Here is an 18,807-nt window from a genome sequence, read left to right as displayed (position 1 = left end):
TGCAAAGGATAGAAACTTTGACTTGCTTATCTTTGAATAATCAAGAGTGACTCCAAATAAATAATCATTGAATTACAAGGAGTCCTCATTTGTTCATTTATTTTAAGCCTATTTTGTGCTTATTATGTAGCAGTCACAGTTCCATGGGTCAGTGAAAGAGCCATGAACAGAACAGGCCAAAAGCCCTGCCATAATGGAGCTTACATTCTACTGCAGTGAGACAGATAAAAATTAGTAAAATGTGTCATGTTAGAAGGTAATAAGTGCTGTGGGAGAAAAAAAAGTGTGATAAAAAATGTAGGAAGAGTTGGGGGGCCAGGTGTGATCTTAAAGCACGTGACAAAGGCAGGGCTTCGTGAAGACGGCAGGGAGGGGTGAGCCATTGGAACATCTGGAGAAAGCACTTTCAAAGAAGAGGGAAGGGCAGGGAAAAGCCCTGCGGTGGGAGCAGGTCTGCTAGTCCAGAACCAGTAAGAAGCCTAGTGTAGGCAGAGCAGAGAAATAAGGAGCCAGAAGAGGAGTAGGAGATGAGGGCAGAGGAGTGACTCAGAATATGCCACGTACCTTGTGAACCACTGTAAGATCTTGGACATATGCGTGGAATAAAACACCTGGCATGTTTGCTTTATCCTAAGATCAACTACACAAAAGACATTGTCATTTATCCTGGAGTTCAGAGTGAGAAATGGCATCCCATGTTAGGAATGACTAACATGATTTGTATTTTACAGAATTAGACTGTCAGACGTGTTGAGGGGAGACTGTAGGGTGAAGGACAAAAGGGAGACTCATGTGAAGGCTATTCCATTAATGTAGGAGAGCGATGGTGGTGGCATGGACCAGAGATGTAGCAATCAGGTGGTAAGAAATCTAGTTTCTGGATGTATTTGTAAGTTAGAGACAAGATAATTTACTAACAACTGGATATTGTAAAAATTGTGAGAAATACAATGAAATAGATAAACTTCTGAGTTGGAGAAAGGGTGAGAAAGAGAGAGAAAGGAATGAAAGAGATAATCTAGTATTAGCCATTTTTGCTCTGTAGCAAATTGCTTAATAGTTTTTGGAAAGAAAAGAGACATTTTCGAGTGCCTATATGCACCACCTAAAAGTTAAATATTTTATATTTAGATCAAGCCTCTGAGGTAGGTGTTTGTATTATTTTCACTTTACAGATAGGGCAGCAGACACAGAGAGGTTAAGTAACCTACTTGCAATCTCACAGCTGGAACTTTGCACAACCAGGATTCAAAACCAAAAGCTCACCTGCTTTAGATGATATCTGATACTGTTTCTTTCACTTAAATTATATAATTTTATTAAAATCTTTTATAAAATCAGTTTACTATAGCCATGCACGCGTGCACACACGTACACACACATGCTCACACACACACACGCACATTACAAAGACATACTAGCGCCATTTAGTGGCATTGCTAATCTCAGTCTACAATGTAATACATACAGAGATGTTCAGTATTTGTATACAAAGTAAATAAAGGTGCTATAAATATTTGGGAAGGACAGTGATCAAAGAAATATGACTGAAGATTAAATAAAAGATGTTTGCAATGCCCAATTAATTTTCAGATTGAACATTTCTTTTAACCTTTAAATGTCAGTGAATAAGGGATTTTCTCTTTCCAAATTTGCTTATTCATTTATCCTTTCATTTGTTTCTACATTTAATTATATATTATATATACTTTATATTCTGAAAATTTTGTATATTCAGCACTGTACTAGAGCTAAATGATGAATCTTAAAAAAAATTATGAGAAAGTTTATGTTCTGATAGACTTTGGGGGGAAATAAATGTGAATAATACAGTCATTAAAATCTAGTGTAACAAATGTGAAGGTAGAACAGTGCTGGCAAAGAAATAATCAACTTCACTTAGAATTAGAGGAAATCTCATAAAAGAGATGATAATTCTAACGTTTTTACCTTTCCATCAACTGCCAAGTACCATTATTGATCTATTTGCATTTAAAACTTCAAAGTACTGCCATTAAATTTGAATGTTCATAAATGTTACATTCACCACCTATATGTTATGTTCATCACCTTGTTGATATATGACTAGTGGCTTTCTATGCCCTACATGATAATATATAAAAGACTATACGGTCAAAATGGTTAATTTAAAATCCAGGCTTCATCACTTACTTGTTGTATTATATAGAACTTGCCACTTAAACTCTATGTGTCACAGTTTTTTCATCTATATGGTGTAATAATTTTTGTTCCTAATTCATAAGGTTTATGTAATGAATTATTACAGTTATTCTAATACTCTAAATTCTGTCCAACAGATAGTTGATAATGAATATTAGTTGTTATTATAATCATCACACTCTTCTGCCTGCCCTTTTTGAATTTCCATTATTAGGGCCTTTCCACTCTGAACTAGAAGGGAATACTTGACATCCAAAGTCTCTTTTAAAACATTTAGGTTTCAAGTAAATTCAATGTGTATTTAGAGCTAGCTTATCCCTTTCATATGCACATTCTACTCTACCCAGACCAGCGCCTTCTCCATCCTTAAATATTCTTATCGATACCACCTATGCCTTACCTAATTAAATGCTACCTCTTCTTTGAAGGCTTAACTCACGTCTACACTTTCATGAACTCTCATTTTATTGATATTATTTTTTTATGAATTCTTATAATTCTATGACTCTCAGTACACTGCCCATAAGAGCCTTTGTTTTTGGCCTTTAATAATAATACTATTTGCTTTAAGTGTGTATGTACTGTTTTTTTCACTTCAGTGATGTTGGCTTGGAGTAAAAGAACAAGCATCCCACCTCCAAAAAGGATATTATATTAAACTCATATAAATAACTTTACAAACTCTTCCTCTCTCCTAGAATTTCCACATGGCCCCCATACCCAGTCCTATTAAAGAATAATTACTTTAGGACACAAATGTTAATGTGGGTTGTATAATTTTTCTAAGGTATGCTAGTATAAAAAAAAATGCTAAAAGCTACTAAATTGAAGACATTTCATTCCCTTTAAATAGCTTTTTCAAAAAATTTTACTTGAGCGAGTCCATTAAGAAATGTTTTGTATCTTAGATTTTAAAACAACAAAATAACTAACTGAAAATTATCTAAGAAAATAATTTTAAGGGCATAAGTCTTTTCTTATATAAGAGATGTCACATTTTGAAATTTTAAAAGGAGTAGACATTAAAGTTAAAATAGCTAATATTAATTAAGGTTCCTATCTCTTGGTGATCCATATTGAATAATTTCAAGAAGCCATAATTAGTTGATGAATTAACAGAATATAGGCTTAGAGTTCCTTTGTCAGCAAACACTGCCCTGGTTCCCAAGTTCCCACAGGAGCAAAGGTCCACATTCATCACACAGTTCTGTGCTGTAAGTCTAACTAAATATCAATCTTTTCCCCAAGTGGGTCTTTCAGCCTCTTCAGAGTGATTTACTCACACCACAAATGCAAACACACAGACACAGGATTACCCCTGATCCTACATTTCTCTTTTACCCACTGACTTACCATCTTAAATGGCGTACAAGTCAGGGTTTTCCACAGAAGCATAAACAACAGAATACGTACAGGTATCTGTATATACTTGCTTGATAGATGGCGTGATCCAGACTCCTCACAGATGAGCCTGAGACAATGAGCCGCGGCACTAGACACCCAGGTGTTTCTCAAACAGGAATCACCTGCGGTCCTTTAGTCCTTCAAGATTCAGCATCCGCCTCACCTGTGCTGCAGGCCGGGACTAATTCCACGGTTCTCTGAGCCGCTCTTGGCGCTCAGCGCGTCCCAGCGCGTCCCAGCGTGTCCTCTCCCGACCCCTCCACACACCGAAAAACAAACAAATAAACTCAATATTTCCCCCTCTGTTTTCTTCATTTCTATATCTATATCTGTTTTCTTCATCTATCTATCAATCTATCTATGAGAGAGAGAGAGAGAGAGAGAGAGAGAGAGAGAGAGATTTTAAACCATTAGTTCTGGGTGTTGTACAGACTGGCAATCTCCAAATCTGTGTGGTTTGGGCAGGCTGGAGACTCAGACCAAATTGCAGCTCCAAAGGTGGTCTGCAGGCAGAATTCTCCCTTCTTGGCGAGAGGTAAGTCTGTTTCTATTAAGAGCTTCCACTGACTGAATGAGGCCTACCCACATTATGGAGGATAATCTGCTTTACTCACAAAATCTACTGATTTAAATGTTAATCTCATCTAAAAACACCTTACAGAAACATCTAGAATAATGTTTAACCAATAGCTGAGTAACATAGACTAGTCATGTGGACACATGAAATGAACCATCATGAATGGCTTCTCCATCTTCTATCACAGTGCTACTTGTTCTTTCTTGCCCAAACATGTTACGCTTCCCTAATCCTATAAATCCATTTTAATCTCTTATCTTAATTATTTAAACTCTCTTGAATTACTACTTTAGGATCTTAAAATTTGAAAAAATGATATTGAAAGCCTTAGAATCTACATTAGCTCATGTTTTAACTTATGTTATCTTGAGTTTGTGAAATGCGAATCTTGAAAACAGAGAAGCTGTGTTGTATTTCTCCCACACTTACCACCATGTCTGAGAAACATGTTGAGTAACTGCAACCTGTCATTCAAAAATCATTCATTGAGCTTCTGTGTACATGAGAATATAAGCTCTACAAGCTCCTATGTTCATATCTGTTTTATTTATTGCTATAGCCTCAGTACCTAGAAGAGTACTTGGCTCATAATAGCACCTTAATAACTAGTTGGTAAAAAAAATTAGAAAAAGTCAATGGCAAATAATGAGGGAATTAAACAGAACATAAGCTCCATAAAAGAAGAGATTTTATGCTTCATTGTTACATTCCAAGTACCTGACATAACTATGGGCATAATTGCTCATTAAGTGAATTGCATCTTTCAGATACCTCTGTAATGCTACAAAAGATAAATTTAACATAAATATTTTTAAATATATACTCTACACTCACAAGATAAGTTAGAATAATATTATTATCAATTTCATACTTTTATATCTGTCTTCCAAAGACAAAAGTTCAGCATGCTTGTTTTTCTCTAGAAGTGTTTAACTTTCAATATTTAAATTAATGTATTAATGTGACTATTTGAAGAAAGTACTATGATTACTTAGATCATTTACACAAGATTTTTGGCAATAGTATAACCAAGAAACTCCTGCTAAGAAAGACTGCCATAAAATAATAATAAAATAAAATAAAATAAAAAATGCATATTTATTTAAGGACTATTTCATTGATTCTACAAAAAAACTAAGAACTTCTAACTAAATGTTTTTAGGTTATAACTTTTATTTATTTTTATAATGAAGTCAAAAAAGGATTGGGGTTGAGATTAGGAAAGAATATTGTTCCATATTCACATGATAGAGTGTCCATATAGATGATATAACATTTCATGGAAAGATGTGATCACCTCAGTCATTTTCAAACCCTCGAGTCCATCATCTCATGTAATCCATCTATATATGTGTGAATCAAAACCAAATTTGTTATTATATGAAATGACACAGAAAAAGACATTTTACTAGAAGGCTTTCTTCAATTATTCCATTTCTCTTGTGAAATTGGTAATAAAAGTATTGACTTTTTCCTTCATAGGACCTGATCAGTGACCTGAAGGAAAAGCTCTCAGATCACTTCAAAGATGTTATGGTTGGCCTCATGTACCCACCGCCATCTTATGATGCTCACGAACTCTGGCATGCCATGAAGGTAGTGGTCTGATGAAAAAAAAAAAATGTCTGTAACAGGTACAGGCCAATATTTTGGTAGAGAAGTGACTGTCCTGCGATGTTGCTACCTATAATCAGGAAGGAGGAGGGAATATCTGAGCAAAGATGAAACAATGGAATGCTGTGGCCAGGACAAGTGACTCTGTTAGAAAGAGGGTGGCTCTCGAGCCCAGAGGCTGGGAGTAGCCCGGTTTTCTTGTACAAACTCAGACTCACTGGCCCAGCTAAGCTACCGAAAGGAAAAAGTAAATAAGTTTCAGGTTCTATTCAGATTTGTCTCTCCTCAGTATGTATTCACATATTAAAGGAAAATGTTATATTTTGAACCTCTTTAAATTGTTTATAAAAATTGAGCTCATTAAGTAAAAATAGGATAATGAGTCTGACAAAATACAGATGACATTTTTATTTGGATATTTTTGTGATCTTAAATTTGTCCTTTACAAAATGTATTGCTCAAATGTATCAAAATTTTACTTCTGAAGGATTAGAACCATTCTTCCTCACAGGAAAGTCATTTCTATTAAATAATTTGACTACAGATTTGTTAGAAATTTTGTTGGCAAGGGATGGGGGAACAAAAGCCTTTTACATCTTTTAAAATGTTGATATTAAACACCTACAGAACTGTTGAAATCCTTCCAATATGATGCCTGCCAATGATCAGATTATCACAATCTGTGAACAATGCATGACAGGAAAGAGGAAAGGAATAAAAAAATTAGGGAATCTGGATTTTGATCATCATATATTTGCAGATCAGAATAGGCATTGTATGGAATTCACATGAGTTTCAACTAATCGCTCTTTTTTTAAGTTGCATATATCAATTTCTACCTCTTGCAAAATTATTCGACTAAAAACTGTAAGAAGGAAGTTATAGGTTACTGTATAGATGAAACTGTAATATTTTATAAAATATCTCATAGAACGGTAAGGATTATTGAAGTTTTTCAGAAAAAGATGTGCTGTCTTTATTTATTTATTTTTATTTTTTAGGCGAGGCAACCCTTGGTTGACCTCACAGATTGCAAGGACCTTTTCAATTTACAATCCCTTATATTTTATTGTTCACACCTACAGCACCTGGTCTTCCTGTGTGGTCTCCTATCCAAGTATTAATCAGGGCTGACCCTGCTTAGTTTCCAAGATCAGATGGGATCGGGCTTGTTCAAGGTGACATGGCCGTAGACAAGATGTGTTGTCTTTAAAATCACTATTAGGAAAGAAAATATGCATAAGGCTGTAATGGACTCTAGAAAGTACCCAGTGCAAATGTTTAGGCAAATCGTACAAATTTCACATCTAAGGAGACGCAAGATGAGGTCCCTGAAATATTACTGGGAAATTAGGAGACCCAGGTTTCAGCTTTCCACACAACTGATATTCTAGCAGAAACAGAAAAATAAATAAATAAATAAACAAACAAACAAAAGAAAACATCATTTTCATGAGCATTGATTAAACATATTTTTCCCACATTATTTTGAAATGCCTATGCTGTTTTAATCTAAATTAAAGAACAGAGTTTCAGATAATAATATCTTTCTCAGGATCAAACAGCTGGTAAATAAGAACACCATCACTGAATTGGGACTGTCTTGATTCCAAATAAAATTCGTTTTGCCTCTGCCACCTGTCAGAATTTCAGGAAAGCTGTATCCATTTATACTACATAAGGTGCACTATTGTTCTCCATACAAATACCCTTATATTTCTCTATTTCTCTGTCTCTCCAGGGAGCAGGCACTGAAGAAAAATGTCTCATTGACATATTAGCTTCGAGAACAAAAGGAGAAATTTTCCAGATGCAAGAAGCCTACTATTTGCGTAAGGAAATATACATATGTACATATGTTTTATACATACATATCCTTCTTATTTTTCAAATAACACAAAAGAATTCCGGTTCATGTATTTTAAAGAATTTTCTAAGCTACTCTTATATTCGAAATATCACTTATTCAATACCACTGAACTCATTAAGAAAACCGATGATTAGAGTGTAAAAAAATGAAACAATTTCCTAGGCAATTAATTAAGCAAATTTTCTGAGAAAATAATTACAAGTTATTATGAGGTGAACTTTGACATTAAGATAAGGCAAGTGCTCAGCACAAGGGTTTGGGAAGCATTATACCTCTTACCCAGGAGAGACCAGGAACGTAGACGAAATAAAGCAAAGTGCGATAATCAATCAGCGGGTTCTACAAATATAGGTAACAACTTCAGGTCACATAAATTTTGTAATCTACTTCAAAACCAGATTGTCACACATTTTAAAAGTAGAAAGGCTAACTATTTTCATTTTCAAAAAGGTGTAATGCCTATATTCCATTCCATCATGTACAATGTGATATTGAATGTCAAGAAAATGTTCCAGATAGTCAGCTATGTTGTATTTGAACAAAAACAAGACTTTCACAAAGGGAAAGTAAGAACCTTCATTTAAAATATTGAAATGAGACAAAGCACTTGGGAAAAACTCTAGGATGAGCAGCAGTCTATGGAAATAGAACACATAATTCTGACTTTGGAGAATTATAAAATGTGGAATGACTTTTATTGTGGTTTTTCAATTTTGGAATGAAGATAATCTTTTTAAAGAAAACAGATTCATGCCTATGTTTCTCTTAGGTGTCAGATTTCTTTGGTGAACTGTTTATTGGCTTTATCTGAATAGAAGGTAGTAAAAGACAAAGAAATGTCAACAGATTGATTATATTTCCTGTATTTTCCACTCACAGTTGGGGAAGTAGCATTAGTTATTTAGAGCGCATTGATATGTGGTTCTGTAATAAGTCATACCTTTCACATGGATGTTTTCTTATTTAGAATACAGCAGTAACCTTCAGGAGGACATTTACTCAGAAACCTCAGGACACTTCAGAGATACTCTCATTAACTTGGTCCAGGTATGAAACACCAAATTCCTACCTAAAATAGATATGCTTCATTTTCAAAAAACAGGACAGAAAACCTGTTTACTCCACTTTAACAGTAAATTCTGTAAAATTACACTTATCGGATATTGGCTAAATTCAAGGCACTATATAGAAACATGAGTTAGGTATAGAGACAAACAAATATGAATAATCGACCATTTCTTTTTTGCTATCTTCCTCATCTGGGGAAGATTTACATATCCAATCAAACACAGGAGATGTGATTTCCTTTAATGTTTTTAATGTGATTAAAAACTTCATATTCTACATGTATTTTGTATGATTTAATAAGAGAATGGATGAATATATTAGCCAGATTGGAATACAAACTAACAATTACATCCCTTTCCAGGAAATATGGATTTTAATTCTGTGTATTTGTGCGTGCATGTGTGTGTGTGTGCGCACACACACAGACACCCCAGTCATTGTCAGTGTAGAATTAGGCATGAAGAAATTTTTAAAAAAGCACTGCTGAGGAAGCCACGTGTCAACTGCCCTACATTGACGGAGTGGTAATTTGTGCTGATTGGAGTCCTACAAATTGTTCAGTTGAAAAAAGTGTCTGAGTACCAAGCAAATCCACTGACTTTTCAATTAAATATTTCAAATTTTAAAAACAAAATCAAGAATTTGCTTTATTGTGTTTGGTTTTGATTTGGTTTGATTTGGATTTGCATGATTTGGCTGCATGGTTCATAAATTGCTCATATTATCAGTCTCGATTAATGAAGTCCTATTCTGAGGATGTTAATCTCTAGGGTTATAACATTGGTTTATCATTTCAACTATTACATTAGTGCTACTTACGCGAGTATCAAAAAAATAACAACCTGAGAGTAGATAGTTTGGTTTCTTACAGTCCAACTCAAGATTCTGTGTAAATTGTAGAAATATCCTTATTTTAATTTGTGAGACGTAAAAGTCATTATAAGAAAAAATTAATAAAAATTATTAATATTTAAAAATAATCTCAGCCTAATTGAATATTTTCTAACTTAAATGTCATAAGATTAATTTTAATTAAAACATTCTCTCAACTTAGAAGGGTCATTATTTTTTAATTATGAAGTAATGATGCTACATAATATAAATTAAAACAACAGTTTCCAGTCAGAAATTCATGTTGATGTACGTATTCCTCCAAACAGAGGAAGAAAGCTAACAGTTCCATTGTAAATCTATGAGCTGCATTCTACTATCAAACAAGATTTTATTTTCTTAATACCCAAGTAGAAATCAATTTTAATTATTACATAAAAATGTCATCTAGTAGGGAAAAAAAAGGGTTTCATTAGGACTACTTTGCATTCCATCAATTCGGCTTCTCCTTCTGCCAAATCTGCTTCTCTCCCTCGCACAGGTGTTGATCTCAAGCACATCCCATAATAAACAAGATGCCTGCTGATCTGCATCACAGTCAGCTTCCCAGGGAACCCAGGTCTCCCTATGCCTTCCTTGGAGAGATGGGGAACTGAGGTCCAGAGAAGTTAAATGGCTCACCCAACTTTGCACCTCTACTGAACGAGAGGGCTAATAGAAAACACCTAATGACACGGTCCTTCCCCTGTTCAGTTTAATTACTCCTACCTCCAACCCTGTTTGATTCCATTGCAGTTCTACTTCTATTCGATAAAACCTCAATGACCGATACACAAACAACCTCTTAGAATCTGGGCACCTCTTTAAAAGTTGAGCTATAAACCACCTAAAAGTAACTGACATCTAAGAATCAGGATCACAATGTATTTTAAAACATTCTTGTTGATAAAGCAAACATTCTTTTATTTCAGGTAAAATAAAAAAACAAAAACACTTCTGAAAATTAAACATAAGAGAAAATAAATCATAAGGGGGAAAAAATCAATGAGCAATCTTTTCTCCTGGTATAATAGGACAATCAACCTTGTTCATAATTGCAGTTCTTTTTTTATGAAATTAAACAATAATGCTTTATTATTGACAGAATATGTAAGTGTGAGTGTTCGTATTAATAGTATTATCTGTATAGACACATATTTTAAAATAACACACAACAATGGATTTTATCACTAGGTTTTACCTAATTTGTATTATGACTTAACAGGATAAAGTATAACTTCTTAAATTAAATTTCTAAAGGCCAAACTTTGAGTGTTTGTGTGTGTTTAACTTGAAAATAGATTTCCAATGTAGTAAAATTTTCCTTTCAATATAGAATATCAAAAATAAGGGTGAATAGAGACCTAGATTTTATCAGAAGCCAAGAAAAGTTAATAAGGGTTACTTAAAGATTATACAAAATTTCACACTACATTTCCCTTAAAATTTAAAACACAACTTATATATTTAAAATAAAACATATTTCTTATAAATATGTTAAATACACATTAACATATTTATATGAAATATGTTAATAGGAAATGGAAGCAAAAAACTTTTGAAAGGCTATATCTTTGTATAATCTCCCTTAATAGTCTTTTTGAAAATCAATAATTCTATGTAATTCATACTTCTTAGTAAAATGTACAAATTATCTTAAGCTTGTAAATATTTTGAAGATTTTCCATTGACTCCTCACTTCTACACAAATGACTCTTCAAGTTTAAGATTCCTGATTTAAGATTTAGATCAGTAAATTTAGAAGATTAGAAAAAGATAGAAAGTGAATCAGGAAATTGACAAAGTTCATTACTTCTCTCCACTGTGGTATACACCACTTTAGAGAGACTGTTTAAATATTTTACTAAAAAGAGAATTCATTCCTAAATGGTTGTGAAATTTAGTGCCGAGGAGTTCCAACTAGACAACTGAGGATTGCTGTAGTGTAACCAAATCTCTTTCATCCTCTCATTGGGATTATTATTCTCTCTGCCCCTGTCTGTCTGTCTATTATTTATCTATCACCTATCATCTACCATCTATCTAGATTTAGATAGATGATTGAATGATAGATGGATAGATAGATAGATAGATGATAGATAGATAGATAGATGATAGATATAGATAGATGAGTCTCTGTAATACAACAAGGTGTATATCTATATATGTGTTTTTCTTGGCTATATTATAAGTCAGTTTTATGTCCTTGAATTTATCATTTAAACTTCTTGTGGTTCAGATTAGGGATTTACTCTATACTTAAGGTATGTGAACCCATTCTTTCTCAATGCCCTCCCAATACAAATATTCTAAAATTCTCCAGTTGTCTTAATTACATTCTCTACCTCCCCCTGCATGGTCACTTTCAGAATCAAAAGAAAGACTGTCCATGGCTTTCATCTTTTTCACATCACGGATATTAAGACACACCTCTTTTCATAAATTAATCGATTGAGGGAATTAGAGCACTGAGCCTACAGGTATTCATGAAATGGAAAGTGTTGAAAATTACTGTCATATTTTCTGGGAGAGAAGATTTTTCACTTAATCTATAAAGTATTTTCCTACAGGGCTATTTCTAATAAGGAAACAACTCAGCCAGAACACATTCTTCTTGAAAACTAATGCCAATTATTAAACTGGCTTACAGCATTTCCTGAGTGCTTTTATTAAACTAGATTTACAAGAGATCTAATTATCTGTCAAATAGTGAAAAATTAGTCACTTAGAGATTAATTAATCAATATGTGCAAATCACACTGGAGTTGATAAATGTTTTCACAGAGAGAGAGAGAGAGAATGGAAACTACCCAGCTGGATGCTTACTCCTCATCTTGGCTATCAGGACTCCCCTAGGACAGTGAGGCTTCTGGGGATGTTATTGCCAATGGCTTTCAGGGGTCACCCATTGTCAAATTACCTGCTCTGAGTATTTTCAGCTAGATTTTAATTGCCTTAATTTCTTCCTTTCACATTTCTATTTTACAAGTTCTACACTCATTTATCCCATTTATCTGACATGTACATCAATTACACATACTATGAAGCTATCTTAGCTATTTTTTGTGACAAAATCAGGATGACACTGCCTTGGTCAAAAAAGCTAAATTACAAACTTACTTATTTGCATTCTTTTAATTTAGCAGTCTGCTTTAAGTGTACTTGGCAATTAACTGCACGAAGAAGTAAATAGATGGGCACCATTTCAAGTCCAAAATCTTATCTTTCAAAAAAAATTTTCAGGTACACAGAACTACAGAAAATTCTTAAATACTTCTTACAAACTTTGCAAGGGTATATATACACTTAGCTATATAGTTTGTTTGGAAATCGCTAAGAAAATATGAATGATTTAAAGCCACATGCATAGTTAAGATTAACAAGGGTGGGACAGTAGATACAGACAGGAACAGAATCAAAAAGTGAGTACTACAACTTTCCAATATTAAGAGATACAAAAGTAAAAAGGGGAACCAATGCACAAGATTGAGAAGAACTAACCAATGAAGTAGAAAGAAAGAAAGAAAGAAAGAAAGAAAGAAAGAAAGAAAGAAAGAAAGAAAGAAAGAAAGAAAGAAAGAAAGAAAGAAAGAAAGAAAGAAAGAAAAAGAAAGAAAGAGAGAGTGCAGGATGGAAGCCCAGTGATGAAGGTAAAGCCAGGAGGAGAGAGTGATCGATTACTTTGAATCCTACCGATAAGTCAAAGAAGGTGAAGACTAAGAATTACTATGGTAAGTTTGTATTATTAAATAAATGGCAAATGTCCATAGAAGGTATAGCATATTAATCGCTTTTAGTAATATGATACTTTGTGTGAATTAAAACCGTAAAAGAGTGACTGACTACAGGAGATTGTCTGAAAATAATGACTTCTTTTGGCTAAGCATACAGTAACCAAATCTCAGAGACAGAAATAACACTATCAAATAATCATCTTTTTCTAACAATCAGAGTTTGGGTAATTATTTAATATCTGTAAGCCTATTTATTTTTAATCTTCAAGGAGCAAAACTATACAACCACTAAAGTCCCTGCACCTCAATACTTCCATAATTTGAAAATCAAATACCACCCATAATCCTACCACTCAATAAAATTATGTTCACTCTAAATGTGGTCTTCTATTTCTTGCTCAAACATGTATAAAGTACACACACACACATATGCACACACACATTTATACATACATACATAAATACAGTGATTTTAAAAACAAGAATTTCGTGCACACATTCTTAGTCACTAATATTTTAAGGAAATGAAATGAAGCAAAATAAATGTGTCTGATAGGCTTACATCAATTTTTCCTTATCTCTCCACCTTTAGATGCGTTATGATTAACATTCAATTTTTCATGGCTACAAATTTACTCACAAGAAAATATAGTTTATTTCTCTATGATTAAATTGATATTTCTCATATGCCTCCAGCTTTTGTTTAGCAAGGAAATGGGAAAAAAAACTAATATTTAGTCTAATATGGCAAATTTAACCTATACAATATGTGGAACAGTCAATATGAGAGTATAGGGTCAATCTCATTTATATGTGTATTGCATTAACTCAACTGTCAGATTTCTAGCCTTTCCCCTTTTTCTCTCTAAAAGGGCACTTGGTGGAGAGGTGTGTGTGTGTGTGCATGGTTTATGAGATGTCTTGGCAACAAGAGAGGATAGTGTCCTCAGACCCTGAAGATATTTTCTGCATCCTTGCTCACCTTGACAATGAAATGGCAGTTCTAGGCAACTCCAGACACGTGGCATATAAGGCATAGGTGTCTAGGATGTGAGCATTTCTCAGTGTTAGCTGTCAGCCATATGGGTGGTAAATTTAAAATTCTTTATTCTGTTTCTATTTGGTCAGAGCCAAGTAAACTTTTGTGGTGGTCCACCTTGTAGTTCTTGGCTACTGGGACAATCTGTCCCTGACATGGTCATAAACAACTCCATCTGTCAAGCTCCCTAACCAGGTTCTCAGCTACCATGCCAGTTCCTCCATCAGGAACAGATAAGAAATTTGGGGCCCATTCATACTACTTAGGGATTGAGATTAACTCAAGAGAGTTATATTCAGGACTTCCCTCTGTCCAGCCTTGCTTATGACTGAATTCACTGATTGTGTGTGTGTGTGTATATATATATATATATATATATATATATATATATATATATATATATAGAGAGAGAGAGAGAGAGAGAGAGAGAGAGAGAGAGAGAGAGAGAGAGAGCGCGCGCATATCTCCATGGTGGATATATATATATCCTACCCTCTAGATATTAACTGTCTGATCACATATCTCTCCTACTTCTTTCTCCCCTCATTTTCTCATAATCCTTGGGGACCAGAGCATCTTGCCTTGGCTAGCCCTCCTTCCCTTCTTCCATCCTGTTTGAAATGGATGTTTCTTAGGTCAGTTTGACCATGTCTATTCTTTATATGCTAAAGAGATGGGAGTAAAACAAATTTACAAAATATGATCATTCCACAGAATTTGGATTTTATAATTATTTTATTGTTGCCAATACCCTATTTTATAGGTCAGAGACTGGATATTAACTCATTATTTTCTCTCTACATTTTTACTCTAACAATGTTAAGTCCCATCTCTACCACCGACAGCCAGGCGGTAGATTCTTTTTTTTTTTTTCTTTTTTTAATAGGGGAAAAGATACTTTACAGGGATTTGGAAAAGCAAAAAACAATTCAAAATCTTTGAAATATTACCACTGCTACTACATAAATAAATAAATAAATAAATACATATATAAATACAAAGAAAACTTACATTAAAAAATATATTTTATAAAGTATTCAATAAATGGAATATCCAACTCTAAATAATGTTTGAACTCTCTTAGCAATTACCAGTGTATTTGGTGGTTCACAGATTTTTGTCCCAGTAATTCTATAGGGGTTGTCAATTAAGAACAGTTACAAAGGGAAACCTGTGCTTATTTTACAGGGAACCAGAGAGGAGGGATATACAAACCCTGCTATGGCTGCTCAGGATGCAATGGTAACTAGAACCAGCTCTCAAAATGACTCTAAAGAACTTTGATTAAACTGGTCTGGAGTAGTTGTGGCACTAATGCCTGTGTGTATGACATTTTAGGTCCTGTGGGAAGCCTGTCAGCGAAAGACAGGGGAACACAAAACCATGCTACAAATGATCCTATGCAACAAGAGTTATCAACAGCTGTGGCTGGGTAATTATTAATCAGATTTCTTTTTGGATAATTAACTAGTTATATAATAAAAAGCAAGCACTTATAGGGCTGGGGGTAATGTTAGTTACATAGAGGAAAGCTCGTTGTCTCAAAGATACTAATGTGGAATTATGTTTGTAAAGACATGCCTCATCTAATGACATTACTAAGGAATAAAGTTTCCTTATAATTTTATTTTTTCTAATAACCAATATATAAGTTTTAAATATTGAACCTTTTAAAACTATCCCTGTTTTTGATGGAGAATTTACTCAACTATATTAGCTATTTCCTATTAGGCACATTATATGTTGCCTTGAAAAGAATACAGTGAACATAGCTTGATCAGTCCATAATGGGGTGAGATCATTATTACCAACACCACTATTGATGGAAAACTGCCTTGTTGGTCTTCAAGGTGCACCCATATTAATCTGTACTGTGACTGTCTCCAGCTGCTGCATCTTTCTGTTCCTCTTATTTAAAATTTTTTTCTACATATGTAAAACACACAAAAGTCTATAAAAAATTTAAAGATAATCTACTTCAACCCAACCCCACCCTTATACTTTATTTACCTTCACTGTGTACAACAATGTAATCAATACTTGTATTTTAAATTTATAATATTTACAAAATTTCCATTAAATTGCATCAATTTGTTAAAGTTTTCCAGGAATTCCAAAATGTTTCTGGGCAAGACATAGTAGATGCCATTAATGAATGTTATGATGGATACTTTCAAGAGCTGCTAGTTGCAATAGGTAAGTAATGGTTTATTTGGTGTGCACCTGACCTTTTAGGGCACAATGAATGCTGACTGGCTCTGAAGATGCATGGGTAAGCTCTTTATTGAGTCGCTTTCCCCCAAGTTTAATTACTTAGAAGGGATGTTAACTCAGTTGAAGAAAAGTATATCAGCTGTAGATCCAACGCACTAACCTGCCAACCTGATAACTTCAGTGAACTTCTCTGTTAGCTGGTTCAACTTGCTTACTAAAAAACCTTGGGTTCTCAGATGCTCTCTTTTGGGTAATTTGGATGTCATTCCTTAAAATTTATTTTATATATACTGACTTCCATTCCCTTGTTAAAGAGCAGATAAATGCTAGTGATATATATTCCTTTTCTCTAATAAATTTGCCTTTAGATGTAAGTTCTACTATAAAAAAAGATTTACCAAGTTGTTACTTTAGCAGTAATTTCTGCAGGCTTTTGTGAGAGAGGTATACTTTCATATTCCTCTAAAAGGGGGAACAGTAGGAGCTATTCATAAAAACTACTATTAAACTATCCATGCTTTACCTTGTGCTGTGCTCTGACTTGACAGCCCACATCACAGGGAGTGCAAATAAGGGTCATTGTGAAATGTCCCTGTAATAGGCGCACATCAAATAATCACTTATTTGTTGAACAAATGAATTTTGTGACTTTTCCATTCCTAGAACAGCACAAACCTACATGGGAGTGGGAGCTGAGAGATAACAGAATATTTATAGTTTATTTTGTAAAGGAGTTTTAAGCTAGGATTTCATAAAAAAAGAATTTGGTGGGTTCTATGAAATTCCTAAAAAAACATACAAAATATAATATCTGTGTATTTATTCTGAAATAAGGTACAAATATTTTGGCAAATTCTCAAAATGCTTTAATACTTATACATCACATCAAAATAAGACCATAGAGGTTCAGTGACTACTCCAAAGTCTATCGGCTAATTAGCAACAAAGTTATGACCAGCAGTCATGTTATCTGAGTCTTAAGAACTGCTCTCTTTCCTCTACAGACCACTGCCACAAACAAAGCAGTGGGCATGAGAGAGGAGATACTGGACACCAGAAATCCCAGAAAAAAATTAAATTGATTTGTTCATTCATTCAATAAACATTGAATATTTACTATTCTGGTTATTGATTTAGGTACTGCAGATGGGACAGTAAAACAACCATAACAAAAAGCAACAAAAAAAGTCCCTGTCATTTTATTTGAGACATTTATATTCTAGCAGTGACACAGGAGTGCTTACAGGGTTCATAGTTATAAAGTAAAAGATGAAGACATGGTCTCACAATCTAAAATAACCACTTGAACTATAGATAAAACACCATTATGAAGATTTTATTTTTGCTTAGAATTATAGCTTTGCATACATTACTCATTCATTCATTAATTTATTTACTTATTATTGAATGTCTATAATCACCAACTGACTTTCATCAAAACTATTGACTAGGCCCTGGGCTGTTCTAATGTCATAGTGGTTTTAATAGATGACTTATAACACTGGGACAGACCTGTTATGGTTCATACAATTTCTCCTTAAGAGATCTCAGATTTACTCATGAATCTACAAAAGACTAAAAATAATGTTTGAGAAGATGAACTATTTTCACGGGATCATATCACATTGAATCCTACAATAATAAAAATCTATAATAGTGGTGATAACCTGGGTCTTTTGAAGCTTTTATTTAATTTTAAGATAAGAAGGATACATTTTTCTTCATTAGGCTATATGAAGGAACTAAAAGAGTAACAAAAGGTAGAAATTAATAAAAATCTGAATGAATCATTATATCATTGCTTTATATTTTTATGGTTTTACATTCTAAATGTTGAAATTTTAATACAATGTATAATGAGGGATCTCATATAGAACTCACAAATTATCACTCCTCTAGGATTATAACAGAAAAAAAAAGCACTTCCCTTCTCAAATTTTAAAGAAAATGTATATTGTCACTCTCAAACATTCTTCCTTTCTCTATGATTTTTTTTCAGTTCTCTGTGTTCGAGACAAGCCAGCCTATTTTGCTTATAGACTATATAGTGCAATCCATGTAAGTATGGTCCATAAATATTAAACATTTCTCCAGAATCATGTCTACTCTCTGAAAGAGCTAGCTTTGCTTCCATTACTTAAATATCGATTTTCATTTTTGTACTCATATGCAAATACAGTCATTTAACAGAAAATATGCTGAAATAGCATACACCAAAATGAGACTCATCACATAA

At 33.7% G+C, this 18,807-nt stretch overlaps 1 protein-coding gene and 1 pseudogene across 1 annotated transcript in view; one reads left to right on the top strand and one right to left on the bottom strand.

Annotated features, from left to right (window-relative positions):
- The window catches only part of ANXA10 (annexin A10), a 60,576-nt gene that overhangs the window by 37,274 nt on the left and 4,495 nt on the right, over positions 1-18,807 (top strand). The window contains exons 4-10 of the mRNA XM_016148181.2: positions 5,645-5,758; positions 7,518-7,608; positions 8,614-8,693; positions 15,546-15,599; positions 15,696-15,789; positions 16,458-16,553; positions 18,571-18,629. Of these exons, the coding sequence (XP_016003667.1) occupies positions 5,645-5,758; positions 7,518-7,608; positions 8,614-8,693; positions 15,546-15,599; positions 15,696-15,789; positions 16,458-16,553; positions 18,571-18,629 (588 nt within the window). The remainder of the gene's footprint in view (positions 1-5,644; positions 5,759-7,517; positions 7,609-8,613; positions 8,694-15,545; positions 15,600-15,695; positions 15,790-16,457; positions 16,554-18,570; positions 18,630-18,807) is intronic.
- Positions 6,853-6,971, bottom strand: LOC118612744 (annotated as a pseudogene).

The sequence above is a fragment of the Rousettus aegyptiacus genome, unplaced genomic scaffold (assembly GCF_014176215.1).
Source record: "Rousettus aegyptiacus isolate mRouAeg1 unplaced genomic scaffold, mRouAeg1.p scaffold_m13_p_16, whole genome shotgun sequence".
NCBI classification, from domain to species: Eukaryota; Metazoa; Chordata; class Mammalia; order Chiroptera; family Pteropodidae; genus Rousettus; species Rousettus aegyptiacus.
Note: the sequence above shows the minus strand (reverse complement) of the source record. Positions and strands in the feature narration are given on the sequence as shown.